Source organism: Crinia signifera, chromosome 6 (genome assembly GCF_055691185.1).
Source record: "Crinia signifera chromosome 6, ASM5569118v1, whole genome shotgun sequence".
NCBI classification, from domain to species: domain Eukaryota; kingdom Metazoa; phylum Chordata; class Amphibia; order Anura; family Myobatrachidae; genus Crinia; species Crinia signifera.
Window position 1 is genome coordinate 153,717,652 of NC_139222.1, and position 27,313 is coordinate 153,744,964.

At 41.1% G+C, this 27,313-nt stretch overlaps 1 protein-coding gene across 5 annotated transcripts in view; it reads left to right on the top strand.

Moving 5' to 3' along the window:
- The window catches only part of RALY (RALY heterogeneous nuclear ribonucleoprotein), a 155,979-nt gene extending 130,245 nt beyond the window's left edge, over positions 1-25,734 (top strand). For 2 of the 5 annotated variants that reach the window (XM_083147687.1, XM_083147688.1), the window contains 8 exons: positions 7,972-8,047; positions 10,491-10,553; positions 11,154-11,201; positions 16,346-16,506; positions 19,221-19,334; positions 19,774-19,800; positions 21,065-21,210; positions 23,830-25,734. In XM_083147687.1, the coding sequence (XP_083003813.1) occupies positions 7,972-8,047; positions 10,491-10,553; positions 11,154-11,201; positions 16,346-16,506; positions 19,221-19,334; positions 19,774-19,800; positions 21,065-21,210; positions 23,830-23,856 (662 nt within the window). In that variant the 3' untranslated portion in view covers positions 23,857-25,734. Of the gene's footprint in view, positions 1-7,971; positions 8,048-10,490; positions 10,554-11,153; positions 11,202-16,345; positions 16,507-19,220; positions 19,335-19,773; positions 19,801-21,064; positions 21,217-23,829 lie in introns of those variants that run through there. The other 3 variants (XM_083147689.1, XM_083147690.1, XM_083147691.1) reach the window with 3 other exon arrangements.
- The last annotated feature ends 1,579 nt before the right edge of the window (positions 25,735-27,313 follow it).

Consider the following 27,313-nt stretch of genomic DNA (forward strand, 5'->3'; position numbering starts at 1 on the left):
ATAATTTTCTTGCACATATTTAGCGCCAGTTACATACCATGTCCCCAGAATTGCTGTTACAGTTATACCCAGTAGTGCTTTTAGCCCCCTATAAAAAGCACAATCTGGAAACTATGATTTTTGGAATAATTTGGATAACAGACATCTGGAAAGAGATACTCAACCAGCATTTACTATAAAAATTGACATGCGAGCACTGGTGCTGTCCATATATTGGGCTACTTCTACAACATTTTTCAGGGCTAAATTTAGTTTCCAGTCTGCTCCTGATACTACACATAAGGAGTGCAGAAATCCAGGACTAAAAATGCACACTTTTTTGATGTAATTTGTTTTTTGTATGACTTTATTTTTGTAAACATTGCAGTGACGGCTAGGCAGATTATCACCATCTGATTTCTGCTTATATTTGTATCCCTACTCTAAAAGATATTTATCATTTATTTATAATTTAACAGTTTCTTATATAGCACAGCATTTCCAATTGTAAAGTGCAACAGTGTAAATTGTAGACAGTGATACAACAAACTGGGTATTTACAGATAGTCAAAAAGGTATGAGGGCTCTGCTTGCAAGCTTGCAATCTATAGGGAAATAGGCATTGATAGACAAGGATTGATGTTCCATATTGAATAAAGTCCACCAGAATGCAAAGGTTCCTGGTGTGCTGTATAATACGGTGACCCAGCAGTTGGCCAGGGCAGGAGGATGAAAAGTGTAAAAAAGAAAGAGTGAGGATATGCGTGCATGATACAGTGGGGACGTGATTGGATAGAATAGGTTTATGAAGGTTGTGTGGCTGGTTATTGAATTCAATAAGCTTGCCTGGAGAGGTGTGTCTTCAGGCAATGCTGGAAGGACTGGAGACTGGAGGAGAGTCTTATTGTGCATGGGAAGGTGCAGCCTGAAGAAAGTCCTGCAATCATGAATGGGAGCTAGTAATGTGTCTGTATTAAAAAAGATCTTCTCTAGAGGTCAAGTGGAGAGATATTTTGAGATAAGAGAAGTATGTTGGTGTAGTTTGCTTTATGGCATGGGTCTTCAACCTGTGGCCCTCCAGATGTTGTGGAACTACATTTCCCAGCATGCCCTGACAGTTTTGGCATGCTCTTATAGAAAAAAATGTGGCAATGCATGTTGGAACATGTAGTTTAGCAACATCTGGAGGGCCATAGGTTGAAGACCCATGCTTTATGGCCTTGTGTGTAAGTAAAAGTATTTTGTATTGAGTATGATAGAATACAGGTAACCAATGGAGGGACTGACAGAGTAGCTTTGCAGACGATGATTGTCTGGCAAGGAAGATTAGTGTATGGCTTATTGTGGTCCCATGTGCAGATACACCAGTCTCTGCTGTGAAACTCTGCAGCTCCTGCAGTCTCTGTGCTGCCTCTCTGATTAATGCCCTCCTTGCCTGGTCTGTGAGTTTTGGTGGGCGGCCCTCTCTTGGCAAGTTTGTTGTTGTACTATGTCCTTTCCATTTGAAGATGATGGATTTTATGGTGCTCTGGGGGATATCAAAGATTATATATAACCCAACCCTTCTCAACAACTTTGTCCCTGACTTATTTGAGAGCTCCTTGATCTTCATGGTGTGATGCCTTTTGTTTGGTTGTGTTGCAGTATCTGGGCCCTTTCAGAAAAGGTGTGTTTATAGTGACAGATCATGTGACACTTATGCTGGGTACACACCAGGACGACTAGGGCCCGATCAGCACAATCTAGATCCGATTCCGATCAATTGGATGCAGATTGTGTGCTGATTGGGCCCTTTTCTGAGCTGGTGTGGAGCGATTCCGATCCGATGCGCGGTCCCGCGGGTCGGTCGGTCGTTATTGAGATCCTACCTGCTGCAGGTAGGATCTCAATGACGACCATACAACCGGGTGCGGGTCGCCATCGGATCGGACCCGCTCACGGTGCACATCGTGAGCGGGTCGTGCCCTCCCGCGTCATCGTGAGCGGGTCGGACGAGACACTGACGACCCGCTCACGATGTGCATCGTGAGCAGGTCGTCCTGGTGTGTACCCTACATTAGATTGCACACAGGTGGAATTAATTTACTAATTGTGTTACTTGTGAAGGTAATTGGTTGCACCAGAACTTTTGAGGGGCTTCATAGGAAAGGGGGTGAATACATGAGATACGTTCATTGTGTCTACAGCAAGTTGGTCAGCAAGCGTTGGGTCGACACCGTTAGGTCGACATGGGGATAGATCGACATGGTTCTAGATCGACATGGGTCTAGGTCGACATGGGTCTAGGTCGACAGGTCATTAGATCGACACAAGACTTAGGTTGACAGGGTCTAGGCCAACAGTTACAAGGTCAACATGGTTTTTTTTACTGTTTTTTGAGCCAACATGTGCTGACAGGCGGTATTTCATGCCCTGCCATCCACTAGGACATGGTGGGAGTATAAAATAGTGTGCAGAGCGCAGTGAGGCACCATGCCCGAAACATTGCGAGTGAAGCGAGCGATGCAAGGGGATGCAGTGCATTGGAAACTGTGTCCATGTCAACTATGTTGACATTTGGGTAAAAAAAACTGTGAAAAACTGTTTGACTGTTGACCTATTGCTTGTGTCGACCTATTTACCTGTCGACCTTGAAACATGTTGACCAAACAGTGTCGACCTAACGCTTGTCGACCAACTTGCTGTAGACCAAACAATCCCAACCCGAATACATATGCACATGCCAATTTTCACTTTTTTATATATTTTTTTTTATTTCACCTTACCAACTTAGACTATTTTGTGCAGTTCCATCACATCATTTTTTTTTAATTATAGGTTGTAATGTAACAAAATAGGTAAAAAGCCAAGGGGGTGAATACTTTTGCAATGCACTGTATGTGTGAACAGCTAACTTCACAATGTAAATATGAAATATATGGATTTAAACATGGGATTTCTTCTTGATGCTCAAAGGCTTTCACACATTCAGTAATTTTCAGTGTCTCTAAAGTCTTTTGAAGACAGACCTTTTCCAGTCTTCCCAGCCATGCTGTGTGTTAACTCAACTTTCAGTAGTGATTACGTCTTGGTTTAATGTGCACATAGTCTTACATGTGTTTTATTAACATAGCCAAAATTCTAATTAAATGTTTCCCTCCCACCCCCCATGGCGAATTTGCAGCCTTGCGAATCAACCAGAATTACCCTTGCGAATCAACCAGAATTACCTGTTCTGTATTTTCTATATTATATTAGATCTACTATTGAACACATCTGAACAAACACAATAATTATGCAGTTCTTTATTTGCATTATTAATTAAGCAAAATATATTCCCAGTAAGGCATGACATCACAAAGGAGAATTTGAGCTACTGGTCTACAATTTTGCATGGTTATAAATGAGCTAGTTTTCCCCATAAACCTTCAGTTCACACAAGGTTCTGTAATGTTTACATATACATGTTAATATACACTCCTATCCATTTTTTTGTTTTCTTTTATTGTGAAAAGTTCTCTTGGTAACCTTTGCAAGATCATATCTGTACAATCCTCAGACAGATAAGAAAACCCTGCAGATTATAATTTTGCTTTCTTTCCAGCATCTTCCAAGCAAATATTATAAAATGACATTGACACTATGACTTGGTCTTGTGGATAGAGTAGTAAATCTTTGGAACGACTCCTAAGGATGCCTTAAATCTGTCTATGTGAGGCAATGTAGGATTCTCCACAATATAAAATGAATGCCCTCCCTGGCCTGGCAGTGCCTGGTATAATATACGGTGGGTTCTCCTGGGACTGGCACGCACAGCTACGTTAAGATTACTGCTGTAGAACCGGTTGTCAGCTTCACACCATGATTTGCAGTACGGTGGCTGGAGCAAGCGTCTGCTCATACATCAGAGAGGCCAAAGCAAGGTCAGCATTGGAGACATGATCAGGAGAAGAGAAGACAAATAATTTATATCTTTACGCAATAACTGTCATGTCCAAAGCAACCATAAATCAAAACTATGCTTCAACTGCACTCGGAGAGTGTCTAATTCATGAATGATCATATGCAAGAGCTTTCATGGCTTTGAGCACATGCTACTGGAGGCCAATCTTATGGCTGAAAATCAGCACCCCTTTTTCTAACACCCTTCATTCTAATCTCTGGACTCTAGATTCCATTACACTTCATGCGTTATTTATCTGCCTGTAAAACAATATTTTTTTGCATTATGCAGAGTGAAACTTGCATATTTTAACACTACATGCAGAATTGAACGAATTTCAGATACATCTCCGATTGTGACTAGTGTCCGTCTGAAATCTTCAAGAAACATACAGCAACACCCAGTCTTCACTTCAAGCAGAAATCAGTCACATAGATGGCAAAGTCTTAAGCAACGTTTCGGGATTTATTTTTCCCGTCCTTAGGCTTACAAACAGGCTTGTGTTTTATCCTAAAAACAATTCTTCTAAAAACAAATTTAACTTTATCAAGGCCTCAGAAGGACGAAATGCGTTGGGACACTATAGCCCTCCTGCCTCATCTAAAAAGATAAGCTACTCTATTTTCTTTGCACCTTAAATTTGTTTTTAGAAGAATTGTTTTTAGGATAGGAATTTTCTTAACTATTTTGTCTGTTTTAAAAAAAAACTTTTTTCAATCTGTCCAAATAAATGTATTTATTTTTTTACATATATACGTTGATAATTTTTTATTAATTATTTCCATAGTGAATTTTGGTACGCATCGTGTTTCAGGCCCACATTATCACCAAGTGACTTATTTTTCTTAAAAGTGCAGGCTAGCACAATTAGTATATTTATTTTGTATAAGAGCAATAGTCGCCGCATCTTCATCCATTGAACACGTACTTTTGCTCTAAGTAACTTACCATTACTTTTCCTTTGAAGATTGGCTGACACCCCATAATTTGAAGGGGGACATTGCCTACCATACCCTATTTTGGTTGAGGACACACAGGTGGCGCCACACATTCATTGTCTATATATATATATATATATATATATAGAGTTCAATAGGATTGATCCGGCTCTCCCTGTGTTGGGCTGATCTGCGCCGGGTGCCAGCTCCAATGAATGAATAGAAAGCAGGGGGGGGGAGAAACAGCACTCCAGGCGTCTAGTCACAGAAACACGATCAAGCCATCCAATGTGGACAACGTTTCATTGCTTTTATTTCAGCAATTTCGTCAGGTCATGGCATCAATGCCATGACCTGACGAAATTGCTGAAATAAAAGCAATGAAACGTTGTCCACATTGGATGGCTTGATCGTGTTTCTGTGACTAGACGCCTGGAGTGCTGTTTCTCCCCCCCCCTGCTTTCTATATATATATATATATATATATATATATATATATATATATATATATATATATATATATATATATATATATTTTTTTTTTTTTTATATATATATCTCAAAATAAGAACTATTAATTTTATTGTTTATGCAAATTAATTGCAACATACTTTCTTGTACTTTCTAACATGTTGTATTTTGTAATCTGTGTAGTTTGTGCCAGTGCATTAAATGCGATAAAGATAGGTCAAGCTAGTTCAATAAATGGCTCCTAATATTAGCATAATTCAGCTAGATGTAATTTCCAGGTGATGTGAGAACAGACAGCTATCAGCACAGGGGAACCAGAAGGTACAGTTTGACAATATTCTATTCATGCTGTAGAACAGGGGTGGGGAATCTTTTTCATTGCAAGGGCAATTTATAATGTGTAAAATTCCTTTGGGGGTCGATATGTATATTAGGTACTTACAAATCCCACGCAGCAGCTGGCAGCTTCACCCGTCCCACTCTCCCGTCCCATTCACGGGCTGCTGCTGATTAAGTCACCTCTCACAAGATCTCACAACCTCTCACAACCTCTCACGAGGAGAACTCCTTCCTTGAAGCCCTGGCTACGTGGGCTGGAGATTCCCCACCCCTGCTGTAGAAGCTAAGAAGGTTTTAGAAATCGCTTCATAGAAGCTAAAAGGGTACTTGTGTATTTTGGCGGCGCCCACGATGAGGATCGGGTCCATCGTGTGTGAAAAATCGGGTCCATCGCGTCCATCGCGTCGCGTCGTGTGCATTAACATGGCACACGACGCGACCGACGCGATGGACCCGATTTCTCCATAGGCTTCAATGTTAAAATATTTTAACATTGAAATCGTGTCGGTCGCGTCGGTCTTGTGCCATTATAATGGCACAAGATAAGATGGACTTGATAAAGTCCATTTTACATGGAATAAAATGGGAAATGGGCCAATATGGCCCATTTTTCATTGTATATGTCCCAGTCATGTCCAAATATAACTGCCCCCCCATTGTGAGCGGCACCCCAGTATTGACGTCAACCCGAAGCGTGGCGAGCGCAGCGAGCCTGCGAGGGGCGGCGGTGCGCGTCCTCCGACCTTTTCATACCCCTACTATCCACGTCGGCGTGGAGTTGAGAATAGAATAGTGTGGCGAGCGCAGCGAGCCACCGAGCCCAAAGCGTGGCGAGCGCAGCGAGCCCCGCGAGGGGACGCGGACACCTGTGAAGCCCGCGTGGGGACGCGGATACCTGTGAAGGTATCCGCGTCCCCTCGCGGGGCTCGCTGCGCTCGCCACGCTTCGGGCTCGGTGGCTCGCTGCGCTCGCCACACTATTCTATTCTCAACTCCACGCCGACGTGGATAGTAGGGGTATGAAAAGGTCGTAGGACGCGTACCGCCGCCCCTCGCGGGCTCGCTACGCTCGCCACGCTTCGGGTTGGCGTCAATACTGGGGTGCCGCTGACAATGGGGGGCATTTATATTTGGACATGACGGGGCCATATACAATGAGAAATGGGCCATATTGGCCCATTTCCCATTGTTTTCTATGTTACATGGACTTTATCAACTACATTTGATCTTGTGCCATTATAATGGCACAAGTCCGACGCGACCGACAGTATTTCAATGTTAAAAATATTTTAACATTGAAGCCTATGGAGAAATCGTGTCGGTCGCGTCGGTCGCGTCGTGTGCCTTAACTTTAAGGCACAGGACGCGACGCGATGGACCCGATTTCTCCATCGGGTTCAATGTTAAAAATATTTTAACATTGAAGCCTATGGAGAAATCGCGTCCATCGCGTCGCGTCCTGTGCCTTAAAGTTAAGGCACACGATGCCCACGACGGGCGCCGCCAAAATACACAAGTACCGCTAAAAGTGTAACATACAGAGGCTTATGCAATTAGGCACAAGTTTTACAGCCACGGGAGTGGCATATCTATAATTGGTGCAGTGTGCATAGTGTACAGAGTGCCATAGTGTGCATATTGCCCAAATTGCAGACTACTTACCCTCGTACTGCAGCAGGAGTACTGCAGAAATTGACAGAGAAAAAATGGTGCAGTGTGCATTTTTCCCATGATCTGCGCGTGTTCAGACTCCACAATGCAGCGGAGGTTCACACATGCACAGTAGGGTCTGAGCACTAGAGCGCTCAGACCCAACTGCTCCCTGCGCCACTTCCGGCATAGAGGAGGGGGTCCGGCCCAGGAGGCTCCTCCTCTCTAAAGACACCCCTGAGCTACGGGATAATGTCCATAGTTACTCAGTTGTTGAGCCTTTTCCCCTTGTGATAAATCCTATGGTAATGTTGGTAACCCACGGATTCCAAGTAATATGCAGACTCTAATAGGTTTATTCATTTGTTAATTACTGGAGGTACAAATTACGCTCAGGAGTTACAAGGAAAAGTGTTCTGGAACTCCAGGGACTGATAACAAAATGTTTCACCTGAAGGAATTCAGAGTCCGGGAATTTGAACTGTTGTTGTATAGGGTACATGTTTACAGGTAAATTGGCTACTATCCTTATACCTTTTTGTTTGATACAGTATATATGGAACGATATAGGTGTGTAACCAGAAGGAAAAATAGGATTAACATAAATTATCTGCTTTTATTAGAAATATCTATCCCTATCAGTGCTTTACTCATGTTTTACCTTTCTCACCAGATATCAACATGGCTGGGGAGCCCAGGCCAAGCAGGCCCAAAGGATTGAAGCGTGCAGCAGCTGCTGCACTGTACAGGTAGGAATTCAATGGGAACCCCATAATAACTAAAGCTGTAACACCACCATCACATGCCTAGGACTGGCCCCACTACTGCTTAGGATTCCCCACTGGTGATTAGCGCTGGTGAGGAGAAGGTTCATTTACCATAAGTACTTTCCTGCAGAAGATAATAGTTTTAAAGGTATATGCAAATGACAATGCCTACTCAGCAAAGGGGTTAAAGCAGTGGTTCCCAACTCCAGTTCTCAAAACCCCACAACAGGTCATGCTTTGAGAGTTAGTTAGTCAGTGGAAGCCAGTGGCGTAACTAAGCCTCCGCAGCCCCCGCCGTGGCGGGGAGGCGCAGAGTAACTATGGGCGCCGGGGGGGCTGCGGTGCTATAGTTACCCGCTGCGCTGCTGCCCGGCCGCATCTTCGGTCACTGTCCCGTCACTCGCTCCCGGCGCCGGCTCCTGCTGATAATGAAAAGTGACACTTAGAAAATGGCTGCCCCCGTATTGCAGCCATTTTTGGCAGCCATTTTCTAAGAGTCACTTTTCATTATCAGCAGGAGCCGGCGCCGGGAGCGAGTGACGGGACAGTGACCACAGATGCGGCCGAGCAGCAGCGCAGCGGAGACTGGAGCAGCGCAGCGGAGCTGAGGGAGACAGTGACCGCAGATGCGGCTCTGTCAGGTATGGGTATGGGGGGGGGGGGGGGGGCGCCGAAAAAGTTTGGCGGGGGGGCGCAAATTATATAGTTACGTCACTGGTGGAAGCAGATCAGATAATTACTGACCCAGCAAATTAGATTGCACGATTAAAGAAATCCAGTAAACATGACCTGTTGGCGGTACTTGCAGACTGGAAACACTGCTTTAAAGGATACAAAAAAAATAGTCCAGTAGGACCTCTAGCATCTATCCAGCTCCCATTTTTGGAAATATAACGTCAGCAGATTCCATCAGGATGGCTAGACTGCATTTAACCTGTATTAAACAGGTGCCAGTGCCACTGCTTAATCTGCCGTGGTATTGCTACACCACTAGGCCCTGCAAAAGGGAGTGTATCACTGTTGTGCCAATGTTGGCAAAACAAGAGTACTCTGTTGCTGCATGTGGCATCATTTAAAATTAATTTCTAATTTCTTCAGACTGTAACATTTCCAGTCAATGCAAGTTGCAAACTCTTCAACGTTCACAAGTAGTATAATGCTTTCCGTAGTCACCTGCAGCAGAGACGGCTGTGAGAAAGGTCTTTTGGCCCAATGAAATACATGTTCTCGAATGATAATATTTGTCAAAGATTTATTGTATTTGATTTTATACATCTTAAAATTCACAAATTACTGTATGACTGAGCTAAATAGAAATATTAATATTGTGACTTGTGGGTGGCCAAGGCTTCGAACCACTGGCATAGAACACAGCATACCTTCCAACTGTCACGATTCCGTCGGGACAGTCCCGATTTTCGGGTCCTGTCCCGACGTCCCACCCGCGGCAGGCATTGTCCCGCTGCGGGGGGTGGCAGTTGGGAGAGCCCCCAATCTAGTAGAATAGACGCTGTGCGCATGCGCACAGCGTCTATTCTCGTATGAAAATGAGGTCGCGGCTAATTAGCATAAGCCGCGCCCTCATTTGCATACGCCCCGCCCCCTTTTCGGGCGCTCGCGCGGCTTCGCCGCGCGAGTGTCCCTATTTCCTCCAGACGAAAGTTGGGAGGTATGACACAGTACTCCAGAGTATACAGGAAATTTCCATATTTGCACAGGGTTAAAATTCCCCTTTGACTGTAAAAGGGTTATCATGCCACAATTATCTTTTAAAACCAATTAGAGAGGCTGAAAGTATAAAAGAAATCACTGGCGGTTTTGCAGTAATTTCAGAGGCAATTAAAATAATTATTGGATTTCTCATATTAAGGATTTTTCAGGGCTGTGATAGAAAAAAAAAAACGTGAATCCTATTAAGTTGTAAAATGTTACCACTTTGAGTGTAAATTACAGATGACTTCAAAAGGGAATTGGTTAAACAGCATCATTACAGTAGAAGAAGAGTAGCCCACATCTTGCTGTGTGGAGGGCAAAGATCAAATCATGTCCTACTGAAGCATGGTGAATAGCATTTAATATGCGGCTGGTATGTACACATAAATGCAAGAGGTTGCATTGCAAAGAGAATCCCATCCCAGAGTAAATCCTTTGAAAATGCTTGCTCCCTGCAAGCAAAAGACTGCTTGTGATCATAACATTTTGAAAATAAATTCAGTGACATCATGCAAGTAATGTTATTAGCCACATCCATAGGGGAAAGAATTGATTGTGAAGTGGCAATACGCACACACGCAGTACTAGTTAGCGATTTAATCTATGTACTCTACAGGATGGGTTTTGAATCCATTGTCTCTAATTAAGCATCCTTGATGCACTGTTTTAAAAAAAAATACAAATACTGTATATATTTATACATTTTTCAAAGCTTAACAAAATTTAGACGGAGAAGGGAGGAAGAGAAAACAAAAAGGATAACGGTGGAAGGGAGGTAAGGGAACATCTCAGATTGTAATTACAACAAAAAAATGTCATAAAGATGTATTTTTTTTTAACGGTAGTCCAAAAAAAAAAAACTGCATATCCTGTATGAACCTTATTTGTATTTGATACCACATAAGTAACAAAGCCTGTACTAAAGGTTTTATACATTGCATTGAAACATTAGTGTAAATGCTGTTCAGAGGTCAAAAATTATTTCATTATGCTGTAGTAGAAACATACTGTTCATCCATGTTCTGTACCTTCCACACACACACACACACACACACACACACACACACACACACACACACACACACACACACACACACACCGGAATGTGACTAGAACACAGAAGAGACTCTCAACAGGGACCATATTAAATGTAAATGACAAGTTTAATGTGTAATTTAGTGATGTACAGCACCGGGGGCAAAACTCTGAACTTTCCAGGAAGATAGACTCGAGGAGAATACACTGGGGGAAAAGGGTAATGGGTACATGAAGAAGGCTCTGGGAGATTGTATTCCTGATGCTCCCTTACCCACGCAGATAGGCTTATTTTGCCCAGTGTGCTCGCAAATTTAAATTCTCTTTATTCTTTTCACAGTGGCTATGATTTTGACTTTGATTACTACAGAGATGACTTCTATGAGAGGTGAGTGAAGCGGCATGGATGTACTATGACCTAGTTTAGTTCTGTCACAGTGTGAATTGCATTCAAGCTGCAGGGGGTGGGGGGTGGAGGGGGTGGAGAGAAATCAGATCCTGCAAAATGCAATCACATCTCCACATTGTCAGGCAGCACAACGGGAGAGCCGGCATTAATGTGCACGCTCTTCCAACCTGCCCACAAAAGAGAAAGCACTTTATCTATATATCAATCTGGACATGAGTGCGATATATTTAGAGTGGGAGCAAAGGTGATTTCTAAAATACATTTTTTTTTAACATTGAGTTTTATACGCTTTATGGTTATGGTGGAATGAAAGTGGTTTACAAATCACAGTGCTTCCAGACACACCTGCAATAAGTGTCTCCACGTAACCCCTGCAAAATATAATCATAATGATGACATTGATGCATTGAATCCTGAGGCCTACACACGCAGAGATTGAGGGGCATTTTCTAAGGGATTTCACAAGATCGCTTGGAAAATGCCCCTACATCGCTCCGTGTGTAGGTGCCATAGCGGTAGCGATGCGCGGTGCTATTGCCAGGCGGTTATCATCCAGCATGCTCTCACCGGAGAACACTGTCTGTGACAGATCGCTCAGCACACAGCGCTGACACATCACTGTGTGCTGAGCGATCTAGCATCGCTCAGAACGCTCCGCAAATCTCCACATCTGTAGGCCCCTTTACTTACAGTAAGAATCTATATAAGTCATATTTTACTTATTTTGGATACTGTAATCTTTCAGTCATTGAAATTTTTTTTTTGCTAGGAAAAAAGAATACTGTATGGTCAGTTCAAAAATATGGAACCCCTATCTCCATGCCTGGCCTAGTAACAGTGTGAAATGAGAGGTAGAACTGGATGTCAGCATTACATGAAAGGGTATTGCTAACATCCAGTCGTTACTCGCCTTGCCCACCGTTACCCAGACAGTCTGTGCAGTTGCGGTCCATTTTTTTTCCAAGTGGTCACTTTGCCCATATGCCTCCCATTACTAGATTCAACTTAACAAAATGAAAATTCTGACAACATTTATTGCAGGAAGATATTATGCATTTAAACATGGTCAATATAGGATCACGAATGCGGAAAAAGTGATATCAAGCTTCGCTATAAATTCTTATACATACATGAGTTTAGAATTCTGATCAGGCCGTTGCTCTCTCAGACTTTATGTAGTGAAACACTGTTAACTGATTAATCATAATTTGAAAACCAGGTATGTTTTCAACATAGCGGTACGCAGTATAATGTATAGTCTGATTTATTGTCAATTCATTTATATGAGCCACAGTTTTGACGCATCCATTTACTCAGTGCCGACAGAAATGAAACATTTCATCTTTATGTCATGCTGACAATTTTTATTCATCTGTGATTTTTAACAGCATAAAAAAAAAAAAATCGCTGAGTTTATGTTCCTGGGTGATTTTTTTTTTCCTGCTGTGATTATCCACTACTGAAATGCGCTACACTAATGTGGAGTGTTTTCCTGGCAATTTTGAGGTCTCATATGCACAGAAAAAAAGTCTCTAAAAATCACTGCTTAACAGCATTGAATACCTACCGTGTGTCTGGTAATTTTTCCGATACTACTCACTTCATTAGAGCTACATTTTCCAAAAGTGTTCCATCCCCTAAACCGAATCACTTTTATAAGCAATGACCACTAAAGGGAAAATCACTAGTGTGGCATCCTCCAATAATATTTAACGAGAATAAATCAACGAGAATAAAATTTGCACCAATTATTAGCAGTAAAAATTGCTGTGGAATAAATGTCATTATGAAAATACCAAAACGTGTATTCACATTTGTAACACTGCTAATATATTACTTAACTGTAAATAAAAAATAAAAAAAGTATTCGAAGTGTTTCAGTTCAGTGATATTTCTTTAATATACCGTGACATTTCTTCAAATACAACAAATTTCAACTATTGCTTAGTTCCAACTCCTTATGTTCCTATAACAGCATCCATTGCTGAAACAATTCATCAAGAATCTATTTTGCATCAAATTTTTTTATTAAACTGTTAACTGCAATTGGCAAAAAAAGCAGTAAAAATATAAGCTGAGCTATGTGGAACACGTAAAAAAGGTTAAGTAAAAAGATTGGGTGTGTGGGATGATATTTTGTTATTTAACAAAAAAACACAGCACATTTACAAATGCAGAATCCACTGATTATTTGACTTATATGTAAATCAGTCATATAGTGTTATAAACATTGCTTTATTTGGAAGAAACGACCAATGAAGGTACTTTATCTGAAAATTGATCTGCAAAGTAGCATAGCGAATGCTCCACCTTTGTCATTTTGTGGAACCACAGCTCCCCCTGCTGTCTGGGAAGTGAGCAATGTGCTATAGAAATACTGTATAGCTGCAGACTGTCCTGGATTTCTGGGGATAGTAAAATGTTAATTTTTCACACAGAACAGGTTTCTTTATTAATATTGACCAGGTGTACATTGCAATTCCTCTTATTCTGCATTGTAAATGTAATTCTAGAATTCATTTGAAGACCACATATACCATCTAGTTTGTCTTTTTTTATTTCTGAAAATATTAGACTTTTCGATTCTCATCTTTTCCCAATTCTGTTGGATGACAATTTCACTTACTGTATCTACTTCCCTTTCCTTGAAGCAATTCTTCCTCAAATTTATCTTAAGACGGTTTTACTTGAGTTTGATCTCTTGTTGAGGTATTTCTATCCCTCTCTAGAATGCTTTTCTCCTCCCCTTCTTGGTAAGCGGTGTGCCATTCTTTGCAGTCTGGGATTTATATCCTTCAGTTAACTCAGCACTTCGATCACAACAGTAACATCTCCAAATGTTGTCTGTGCTACCACCTCCTATACAACAAACCATCCGACTGTCCTTTATCCCTAGCTTTGAAACATTGTCTGTCAGCTTTGAAGTCTTCTAAAATAGTGACTCCTACTGTAGATTCCCTTGCGCCTCATTTATACCACATTCTGGGGTAGATGTATGGAGCAGTGATAAGGGAGAAGTAATAAAGTGCCTGGTATTTTACCACTGACCAATCAGCTCCTGACTATTAAATTACAGGTTGGGTTTTAAAAAGTTAGGAGCTGATTGGCCGGTGATAAAAGTACCAGTTACTTTATCACTTCCAAAAGAACGATCGGGCGCAATAGCTATGTGTCCGCTCTACTGATATATATATAGGCTGTAGGAATTGTCTGAGGACGGGGCTAATACCCCGAAAACGTTAACTATTATTCCTCAATACACCTGCTGTTATTTATAACCGTCTCTGAGTGCCGTTTATTTCTCCCAAACCTGGGGGGATTGGAACTTGTCTATATCTATTCTGGCACCAGGGCAAGCTGTTTATTGAAACTGAGTGCCGGCAAATTTGGACTACTACTGCTATATATATATATATATATATATATATATATATATATATAAATAAAAAGAGAAAATAATAATAATAAAAGAAAATATTCAATTTAATAGCTGTAGTGGGTTGAACAGCTACTCAAGGCTGCTCCCAGTGGCAATCTGGAGGTTGTCCAAATAAGAATAATATAAGGAAATTATATACAGTTATAATCTCAAAATAAATTGATACAAATAAATGTATATATCACTTCTCCCTTTTCACTGCTTCATACATCTACCCCTCAGATTCTCAGCGGCAGTCTGGGTCACATTTGCCACATGGGCAAGTACAATTTTGCTTCTACGAGGGCTGCAGGTGTGCATTAAGTCCAAGGTTGAGCCATTGGGGACGGAGATCTCTGTAAACAAATTATTTTACACAGCAGGAGATTCTTGGAATATATAGTGGGAATACCCTGAACTTTCTGCAAAGAGGTCAATCCAATTAGCTAAGATTTGCTCACTGGTGCAACGAAGTACAGCTATGTACTGCAATTACAGTAACCCCAGATTTGCGGAATTATATTCAGTCGATACAGTTTAGTCCAAATTCCAAGAGTCTGGGGTGAGACAGGCCCCTGGGGGTATTAGTTCTGATGCTGTTGCAGCAGCAGCTTGCCCTCCTCACGTGTGGAGGAGGGCATGTTAAGGTAATTGAGCCCATTGTTGTAAAGACATATAAAAGAAAATGGGTAAGGTGTGTCTGGTGGTCCTGTGATCTATATTCTGAACATGACATATGTACCTATCACTGAATATCAAAAATATCTATCTTAAAACATTTATTTATTTATGCAGTCTAAGCCTTTTTACCTAGTATAAAACTCCTAATCCTCCATCTATTAAATATTGGTTTGATACACTGACAATATATATTTACATTTAATTGGATGATATCACACTGTCAGCATTTGATAGGAATGCGGACTAATACATCTTACTTTACATCGGTCTAGTTCTGTTGGGTACAGTATAAAGAATTTGATATGTATAAGATACTTATTTGTCTCTTCTAACCACAAGAAACCTAGGACATTACAGTACAAATTGATTTTACTGTTTCTCGTATATCTGTCCCCTTGTATGTCATCTCTGCACTATGCACTCCCACCCCAGTTCTTCTGTTCTCTGGTTTCTTATAAACAACCACAACTGTACAGAGTTATCACGGCTGAAGCATATGCTTCACACAAATAATTTAAAATGTGGTCTAGTCATTAGCAAATAATGTATATTGATTTTCAAAAGCATTAGTTTACTGAATAGAGTGAAATGAAGGTTTAAATAACATATTTGTTGTTCTTATGTTCCCCTGCTTATTAATGTATTTTACTTTAAACAAATGTAAAAGAAAATGCATACTGAGATTTGGAAACTATGCCACAAAACAATGAGTTTGTAATTATTCCTGTAGTAGATTGTACACATTTGTTGTTATATAGTGTATGTTTGTTTATTTATTAACATTAGGCAAAGTAGTGGAGTAGACTTTTAGATCCAACAACCCTTCCCTGTCATTACTTTCATTATTGCTCTTGCCATAAGTGACCCAACATCGTCGTTGATACAGATCGTGGTCACTGAGATACTAAAAGCTCTTTATATTAAACAGATATATGGCTATTTTGTTCTGGAATACAGAGCTGAACAACTAGAATTAAGATGTAAACTGTGCATTCAGATAACCCATGTGTCTCTCCCCATAAAGATTGTTTGAGTATCGAGGAAGAGTGTCCCCGGCTCCTCGGGCAGTCCCAGTAAAACGTCCACGTGTGACCGTGCCTCTAGTGCGGCGGGTAAAATCAGCGCTTCCGGTAAAACTGCTAGCTAGATCAGCAGCCATCACAGGGAATGCAGCCAAGTTAAGATGTAAGTATGGATTCGGGCCTCAGAAGAAGCAATGGTCAACATACAGTATATGTAATACATGAACTGCAGTGATGTCACTCTTATTACTTTATGATAGAAAGATCAATTAAATCAAATAAAAAAACATGTCTGCAAAAACTTACTGCATGTTAACCCTTTGTGTGCCAACATTTATGTGAGAGATGTGAAAAATATCTACTTAAATGCCAGCATAGCTCACATTTTTTATATAAATTCAAATTAAAAAAAGTTCATTATGATGAATTAAAATGTTTGCCTGGCAATTGCGACACCTATTTTTGCCACTTAGCAATCAAAGCGTTAATATCATTAGGTTTGATGAAACTTACTGTAGCTTCCTTGGCATGTGACAGCGGGAGTGCGCAATCATCCGTACACACTGAGCCATGTAGGCGATTCGTCCTTATGAAATTACAAATCATCCCAACATCCCTCCAGTGTGTACCCAGATTATAGATTTTTTCTTTACATATTTATTGTAACTAAAATATTTTAATTTACGCATGAATTATATAAAATGCACATGCGTTTAACATCAGCATGTGTCATTTGCTTCGTTTACTTATCTCATGAAATTGCTTCTCATGTAAATCTCTCATTTATTTACTACTACATAACTAGGATTTACATCTGATTTCACTGTGAACATCTCCTATACATCTGAGAATTCAGACTCTCTGATTACTTCTAAAAACACATCTGATTTCAATCATTTCTCCAATACATTTCTTATTTCACTATCAAAATCAATTATTTCTGCTCACTTAAAAGGTCAGGTTATCTGATTTCAAGTAAATACTAATTGGCTGGCTGGCCTTTTAATAGTAATGATTTTTGCAGTAAATTTCCAAAAATTAATACCCAACTTCTATTTCGGTTTAACCCTGTGAGTGTCAACATCTTTGTGAGAGATGTGCAAAATATCTGCAAAAAATGCCAGCATTGTTCACATTTGTTATATAAATTCAAATAAAAAATGTTGTGTAAAATAAGATTATTTTTCCTATATAAAGGTAAACATTACAGGTCATTATGATGAATAAAAATGTTTGCTTGGCAATTTGCATACCTATTTTGACAAATTCACTTGCCATTCAAAATTAACCCTAGATGCAGTATATCAAACCTGAAACAGAGTAATGAAGTGGATAAGTTGCTCATAGCAACCAATCAGCTTTTATAGAATGCACTTGGTAATTGCTTCAGATTCCAGTATCACTTATATGCAGATGATATTCAAATCGATCTATCTATCAACCCCAGAGTTGTCACCAGTGGTTTTGGGCCGAGTCTCTGAATGTCTCTCTGCCATCTCACTTTGGATGTCTTCTCGCCACCTCAAACTCAATATTTCCAAATGGAATTACTTATATTCCCACCAACCAAGAATAGTTACCATCCTGATATCTCCATAACTGTTGACAACTTGACAATCTACCCTACCCCACAAGCTCGTTGCCTAGGGGTCATCCTCGACTCTGAACTGTCCCTTCTTCCCCACATTCAATCTGTCTCCAAATCATGTTCCATGCATCTAAAAAACATATCCAAAATATGACCCTATCTTACACAAGACACTACTAAATCTTTTATCCATGCACTTTTATCCATGCACTCATTATATCCCGCATTATTGCAATAGTCTTCTAACTGGTCTTCCCAAGAACAGACTCTCACCACTATAATTCATTTTAAATGCTGCTGCTAGGCTGATCTCCCTGGCTAGATGCTCATCGTCTGCTGATCCGCTCTGCCAGTCCCTCCATTGGTTGCCTGTATCTTACTGTGTTCAATACAAAACACTTCTAACTCGCATATAAAGCTATTAACGATACTGCACCAGCATATATCCCTTTACTTATCACAAAATATCTCCCATCTCAGCCACTCCGCTCTGCACAAGATCTGCGTCTCTCTTCTGCATGGATCACTAGCTCCCATTCACTATTACAGGACTTCCATCGGGCTGCTCCCATCCTATCGAATGCCCTTCCACGCACATTAAGGCTCTACACTAGCCTCCAAACTGTCAAGCGTTCCCTGAAAACTCACCTCTTCAGGCAAGCCTATCATAGTTAAGTTCTACACGCATAGCCCTCTTATGTATTATATAGCTTCCTTTCTGGATTTGCAATTTGATGGGACTGCTATGCCATAACTAGTGCCTGTCCTTGTGCTTCCCTCCTATATCCCTATAGATTGTAAACTTGCAGCAGGGCCCTCTTATCTCCAAGTCTGTCTGTTACCCAGTTTATTTTATCACTGTCTACTATTGTAAAGCGCAACGGAATCTGCTGCGCTATATAAGAAACTGTAAATAAATAAATAAATAGTACTGTAACAACCAATGCTTCTATAATAACCAATAAAAAATGTATTAGTTGTTACAGGCAACTTCTTCACATCCTCCTCGCTTTAGTACCTTTCGCCAATAGTTCTCTATTACTCAGTTGTACTTCTTTTTTTTTTTTTCAAGCTGCTCATCCTCAGTCACTTGATTGAGACTTGAGATTGTTTTTCACACTCATTCACACTTGACACCAGTAATCTTAGAAAAGCAGGAGAGTCCTGGGGGGAAAGGGTACATCGTAGGCTGTACAACAGCCTTTTAAAGTTCTTTTAAATCACAGTGGTGACATACAATTTGACACTAAATGATAATGACATTAATACATAATCTGTTCTGTTTTTAGTAAGAAGCAATGAGATTCAGACTATTAAGTCAGAGCTCACTCAGATCAAGACAAACATTGATGCCCTTTTGGGAAGGCTGGAACAGATAACTGATGAACAGAAGCCATGCGCAGGTTGGTTGGTTGAATGACAATGAAACTCACTAACCATAGAAGGTAGCGTGAGTATTGTTGCATGCTGATGGACAATTGATGGAGGTAGATAAGCATCTAATAGCGGTTCTGTGTTCAGGCTCTTATCTGTAGGCAGGGGTTTCCCAAGTTTAGTTTGAGTTTGCCATAACAGTAATGGGAACAATCCGAACTTGTAGGCACCATACACCTACACCTACCATTATTAGTGTGCAATCATCTTTAGTGCTAACTTTACACCTTGGAAAAATGACGCACTGTATTCAGGATTTACAGCTCTAGATTGCAGTATAAAAGGTATTTACTTTGCATACAAAAGAATTATAGTTGTCATCCCTTGCACTAGGTGATGAACTACTTAAACGTCAATCTAGTTCAATAGCCTAAATCAGATTTCAAACTTTTTTGTTTGTTCTTACAGTATATGCAAATCACAGACAAGTCAGTGGTAAGTATCATCAGACTGCAGGGACTTAAGGCTCAAACGGCCATGGGGGATGCCCAATTATAGCGCAAATTGTATTTTGTGATAAATTACCCTTTGAGTTGTCTAGACCACTGGTTCCCAGCCCTAGTCATCAAGTACCCCTAACAGTTCAGGTTTTCCAAGTTACCCAGCAATTGCCTTGTTTATGACCAACTGACACATTTTAAAAATCCACAGGTGACTTGGAAAATGTGAACTCTTGGGGGTACTTAAGGACCAAGATAGGGGATCAATGGTTTATACCTATAACACGAGGTATAGGTCTAGACAATGCTGTTATAAATATAAGCCCACATTTTATACAATTTTGAATATTACACTATGTTTTAAAATAGATTTAGTAAAAATAACTACATGTGGTGTGTGTGTTTGTGTATGTAGTGCAATATATTATTACACCTGTAACTTGCCTTGATATTACCCTAAACTGTGCAAATTAAATTGCAATTGTTAAGAAATTTGGGGCCTGATTCAGAGCTGATCACTTAAGGCCAAATTGCAGAGCCCTGCGATCAGATAGTCGCTGCCCAGACACAATGAAAACCGTCCCTGTGCATGTCTGCCAATGTCTTGAGAAAATATTGCAGATCGGTGGCCAGCTGAAAAATCATACGCAACTCACTCATCATCAAATTATTTTCACAATCTGTGCAAGTGTGAGTAAATCTGACCCTTCCACAACTCTGCAACAGAATCAGGTTGAACGAGGTAGGCACTGACGTCACAGATCCTCTTTGAAACCGTCTGGGCATGCCTGAATTTTTTCTGGACACACCCAGAAAACGGACAGTTACTCCCCCCTAAATGCCGGCTTCCTGTCAGTCAAGTTGCGAAGGGATTGCGAATAGAGTAATCAGTGATTTCTCTCTCACCTTTTGACCTCGCACATGAGCGCTACGATTTGACAATCAATCGCCTAGCGAATGCACACAATAGCGATCAGTTCTGAATACCCCCCTAGTCTCTTAATGACTTACTGACTACTGTCACATGACAAAGTTGAATAGATATGATAAAAGTTAGATTTAGAGACAGAGATTACTATTATTTCTGAGATCATTTCTTGCATATAAAGTTAATAAGGGACTCAATATATTTTATGAGGACAGCTATTTATGACTTTAGGCAGTGATTTCTGCATAACAAAGTGACAAATATATTATAGTACATAAAACTGCTTTATACATGATTTAACTGGCCACTGACCTCTGCCTGCTTACCCCAGCCATAGCAGCAAGAAAGAAATCAGACTGCAGCCGGAGTGAATTCTCCCAAGATGACAGCACATCAGAAGCTGGTGACACAATTCCAGATGAGCCTCTTAATGGAGACGAAGAAGAGCTTGTGCAGGATGACTGTACGGATGACCTGGTATGAACTGTATTAAAAACTATGAAAATCACAGCTAAAGTACACCTCAAGCTGACCAGGCACATGGTCATTTACCTCAACATCACAATACATCAATATCAAACCAGGGTGCATTTTCATCGTCCAGCATTAAAATCTGCCCAGCATCAGCATCACTGAGATATTTCCATTCAGTAGTAACATGAATACTTTACGTGTGTAACATTTGCTCTCTCCTTGCAGCATGGAATATTTTGTTCTTTTTAGCCTGAATTGCCACTTTACCACTTTACCACTTAATTTACCTCAACTTAGGTAGATAATTCAAAATATTTACTAAAGGGTGATTTTTTTTAAATTTTAAATTGATCCAAATCGATGTTGTAAATTAAGGAGCTAAATAACATTTAATAACTTTTTATATTGATTTCTAAATAAAATGTGGGTTTTAGTCGCTGAAAGACAACACTAATTAAAATTGAGCTTTACTAAATATATGACTACGGGTCAAATGCTGAGTTGGAAGTACGCCTGCTTGCTTGTTTTCCCACTGCACATGCTCCACTGCCATACATACACATAACTACTGGTTAGAGGTCAAGCATTTCTCCACCCAGTGGCATCACAACGGGGGTACAGTAGGGGGTGCATTGAGGTGTCACCTGAGGAGGGACGACACCAAAATGCCTGCTCCTGCTCATCGACAGTTCCTGTAATAGTGCTTGAGACAATGCTCCAAACACAGTCTCCAGGGGCAACCAGCATCTTCGGGATCCCTGGAGTGAAAAATGGGTCTGGTCATTCCACAAAACCACATACCCTTTTATGAAGGTGCACCTCTCTGCACCATGGGGGGGTATTCTGGTTGATTCACTCGCATGCAAATTCGCATCCTTGCGAGTCAACCAGATCCCGCCTTGCGAATGTTAATATGCCGGCCCACCATTTGCACAGCATGTACGTTCGCACAGCATGCAAATAGATGTTTTACATAAACTTCCATTCGCAGCCTGCCGGGGAACACCCACATCATTTGATGGTCGGAGACCATCGGATGATGGAGAACGTGCACACATGGCTAAGATGGCTCAGAGCAACCTTACATCTGCGTGCATATTCTGAGGGAAGTGGGCGGGCAGCTAACATCCAGTGGTGTCAGCTAGCTCCCCCCGCCCCCGCACCATCAACTCATTAGCATGAGAACACCCTGCGGTCTCATGGGAACACCCATGAAATGCTGGGCGTTCCCATATGCTAATGTCCCACCATGACGCCCTCCGCTCACAAGTTTTTTCGCTAATCATAGGAATATTTTCTAGTTCTCTTTTGCTCATTGTAACTAGATGAAATAATGTCTAGTTCTTGACCCCAGAATTGAAAACATGCCTGGGCTCACTCGCAAAGGCAAATTCCTTTTCAAATGGACAAAACCATGTGCACTGCAGGTGGGGCAGATGTAACATGTGCAGAGAGATTAAGATTTGGGTGCGGTTTTACTGAAATGTGAGATCTACTGTATATTGCAGTGTAAAAATAAAGCAGCCAGTATTTTCCCTCCACAGAAAAAAAATAACCCACCCAACTATCTGCGCGTTGCATCTGCCCCATATGCAGTGCACATGGTTTTGTCCATTTGAGAAGGAATTTGCCTTTACGAGTGAACCAGTGCCCAGGCATGTTTTCTGACCTCCTGCACATCTTCTAATACTGTTCCTTTAGCTTTTATATAAAACAGGAATTGCCAACCACAATCCTTAAAGCACACTAGAGGGTAAATTTACTAAGGTGGGAGTTTAGCCATCACTGTTCTAGAACAGTGGTTCCCAACCTGGGGTACTAGTACCCCTGTGGGTGCTCTGCAGACCAGTTGGGGGTACTTGAAAATAATATTGGTAATGACTGAAGATGAAAAAAAGTATTTTGATGGCAGAAGAAGACCCATTGCCATGGAGAAGAACCATGTTTTGTCACTTACGGTTCTGTCTTCAGCATCATCAGCGTCTCCTTGTGCTTTTGCCTGACTAGCAATCCACGGGGAGCTTCCCATGCTGCCCTCAGACATCAGCAATCATCTGCCCTGTGCTGACACAGGTGGAGGAAGCAGCGGTATTAATTCTACTGGTGTTAGTGGGAACCCTGGAGACAATACATAACCAGTGACCAGACATGGAAGGGCACGATTCCTGTCCGTTACTCCTTAATATAAAGATATGCATAAGGATAGGCATACCGCTCACTTCCTCTCCACTCGTAAGTACTGTCTATATTTCAAATTCAGAGGAGGGGGTACTCTTCAATGAAAAGCCTAATCAAGGGGTACGAGAGAGAAAAAAGGTTGGGAACCACTGTTCTAGAAGATAATAGATAGAATCTGATTGGTTACTATCTATCTTCAATAGAACTCCCATCTTAGTAAGTTTACCCCGAACAGTCCAGGTTTAAAGAATAGCCATGCTTGAGCACAAGTAAATTAGTACCACGGTTAATTTGTGCTCAAGCATGGATATAATAAAAATGTAGATTGTTAGTGTGCCTTGGTTGGGAATCCCTGGTCTAAAGCATGGACTAATTGTAGTTTAGCAACCTGTAATGTTACCTAGTATGTACATGTAACATGTATTTATATTTTTATGCCCGTAGCTTCACCAGAGGGCTTGTGACCTGTGAAGGGATACAGCTATGCTTCTGTATATAGACTCCTTAAACATGAGAGTTACAGTCTGCCTCCCTGAGACTCCAGCTTGCTGGTAGGATATTCCGAAGATGTAAAAAACACAAAGTATTTATCATTTATAACATGAAACCGTGACCCCATCTGTTGAAGGAAGCGCACAACCATACCTGAACTAATGGAAAACCACATGATGAACTCTTGTTAATATGTTGGGGGGGATAGAAATCTGACTGCCCACATTGTACACTGACCAAGTCAAAAGCCACAACCGGTTTTGATAACTGAGCTGATAAATAATGATACAGTCCTCCTTGAGATACAGTAAATATACAGGCTTTTAGTCAGCTTCACTGTATTCCAAGCTAATCTTGAAATATATGTTTTGAATTAAGGAAGAGCAATCATTGCCTTGGTGCAAGACTGCCCTACTTCCAAACTATAGCTATTACCGCTCTTCTGGAAAGAAAAATATGCACTGGCAACATTTCAATAATCGAACAAGTGGAAACCCAGGTGTTTACAGACACGGTCTCCCATATATAGATGCTGATCTTTATGGCACGGTTAGTAGATCACTAATGTGCTGCAGAAAAAAAATAGATTTCTTAAATCAGAGAAATATCTGTAATGGTGTCTTAATACATTAAAAAATCAGCAGCTTTACCTTTAAATAGGAGAGCTCCAGAGAGGACCGTTGTGAGATTGGGAGTGCTGCTTCATTTCTCTTCCTGTCACAAATTACCCATAATTCATTACTTCAGTTTATATGTTAACATTTCCAAAGGCTCTTTGGCTTGACCACAGCTCCACTGATGATCACAAACCATTACCAAAGTCTGTGCTTACTCAGGGCAGTACTTTATATTTCTGGTTCTGTCCAGTAGAGTAGCTCAGATTTAGCTTAAACATAAAGCACATGTTTTCATGTTCTATTAAAAAATATCTGTTTAGCATACCTCCCAACTTTTTGATGGTGGGGACCGGGACTCCCGCGCACTCCCGAAAAGGGGCTTTGGCCTTTGAAAAGGGGGGGGGGGGGGCTTACGGGATGGCACGTCCTCCGGCCGTGCCCCCGTTTTTCAACACTCTGCGGTGCTGAATAGACGCAGCGTCTATTCTTGTCAGGCTGGGGGGACTCCTAACTGCCCCCCCACCGCGGGACAATGGCGGCCCCGGGCGGGACGCGGGAACATCCCCGAATACCGGGACGTTCCCGCGGTAAGCGGGACAGTTGGGAGGTATGGTTTAGGGAAATTGTATGAGAGAGCCCAGGTGACCATAAATCATTGATTCTGCTGCCTGGACGCCTCCATTCCTCAGACCAGCTTCATGATTTGCAGATTAACACCACATGCTTGAAAATCTTGCCCAGTGCCAACATATTCCCTCAATTATATAAGTACAAGTGTGGGGCGGACTGGCACTCAATTCCTAAGTGCATATAGATTGCTCCCTCAATTATATACATATCTAACGAGCCCTTTAGTGCAACCTCCTTATTTGTACTGGTCTAATGGAAATTACATGTTATGAGTGTCACTCATTTACCGCAGGGCAGGAATGAGAGGCTGTTTGTAAATAAAAGGGATGTAATTACAGATAAAGAAAATGTTTTCTAACTTTTTTTAAATACACAAAAGTGTTCAAATTTGGGTCTTTATTGTAGTATGGGAAGTAAGTACATGTTAATAAAGAACTGATGGGTCATTACCACACTTAGGTGGAGAGGGACAGGATCACACTGATCTACAGTATATTGTGTATGTAAAATATATATTGTGTCTACTTTTGGAAAGCGTGCAAAATGTGTGCAATTTGATGCTGTAAATAAATGATCCTGTAAAATCAGAGTAAAGTGCAGTTACAGTCTCCTTTTCTGTTTCAGTATTGGTCATTTACCTGAACAACTTTACTAAAAAGTGTAACAATTCAATCAACAGGCTAACTCAGGGCTATGTAGAAACAAATAGTTTCACAATTTCAGCGCACAGCACACATATCACAACGTGTATGGGCACCTTTAAGTGGCAAGTGATTTTTTCAAAACAGGTGTGAAAATTGCCAAGCAAACATTTTTATTCATCACAATGACCTGTAATGTTGGCATTTTAAACATTTTTTGGTACTTATGAGTTATCTGGGCGCCCGATTTTTTGATTGTATGCCTTAAGTTAAGGCATACAAGCAGATGCGATGCGATATCGCATCGCATCGCATGCGACCATCGGATGCGATGACCCGATTTTTCCATAGGAATCAATGTTAAAATTGACGGAGTCCATTTTAACATGGAATTCAATGGGAAAAAGGGGTCCTTTTCATACCCCTACTATCCAAGTGGGCATGGAGTTGGATATAGACCTGTAGCGAGCCACCGAGCCCGAAGCGTGGCGAGCGAAGCGAGCCCCCCGAGGGGACGGTATTCTGTGTCCCCTCGCGGGGCTCGCTACAGGTTTATATCCAACTCCATGCCCACTTGGATAGTAGGGGTATGAAAAGGACCCCTTTTTCCCATTGAATTCCTTGTTAAAATGGACTCAGTCCATTTTAACATTGATTCCTATGGAAAAATCGGGTCATCGCATCGCATCCGATGGTCGCATGCGATGCGATGTGCCCGATCCGACCCGATTTAGAAATCGGGCGCCCAGATAACTCACAAGTACCCATTTTTTTTTGCATATCTCTCACAGATGTTGGCACTCAAAGGTTTAAGCCTCCTTACAAGGAGTGGTGGCTGTGTAACTTAGCAACAACAGTACACTCCATAGTAGAGACACACAGGTGGTATATCAACCACAGATGGGAATACAGATGTGTCTTCATACATCTTGTCTCAATAAGCCAACCAGTGGAAAATGCCTGGACTGAGTTGACAGGTCCGTGCAATTACATTAGCATTGGGTGTTTTATTAAAATGAAAATTGGTATTCGCATCCCTATGTACTGTAAGTAAGAAGCAAAATAAGACTATGAAATCCATATGCAGATACACCCGCAGTCACAACACATTAATGGAAAAAGTTGCATGAAGACACTCTACTACCAAGTCACACCACGTCATGGTGTCACTAGAAGGGCTGACATGCAGAGAGGCTAGCTATGTGGTCACATCTTCATAAAGCTTTCATTTCACCACAGCAAATCAAGTGATGGATGTAAAATTCCAGCTGTACATCCAGGATCTCCCATCATGGACTCAATTCTTCGGTTCATTCTTTTAAAAGTAAAAGCATATTAAATTGTACACAACACCCTTATCAGCAGAGAAAGTGTTCCTGTGTTGCGGTCTCTTACGTAAATAAAAAAAGGGTTATTGCAAGGATACCATTCAAAGCAAGGAACATGTAGGATGGACGATGTTTAAATACAATGACAAAAGAAATCAAAGATGAGTGGATTTCATCAGAAACGCAGCACTAAAGCAAGATCCCTACACTGAAGAATTGC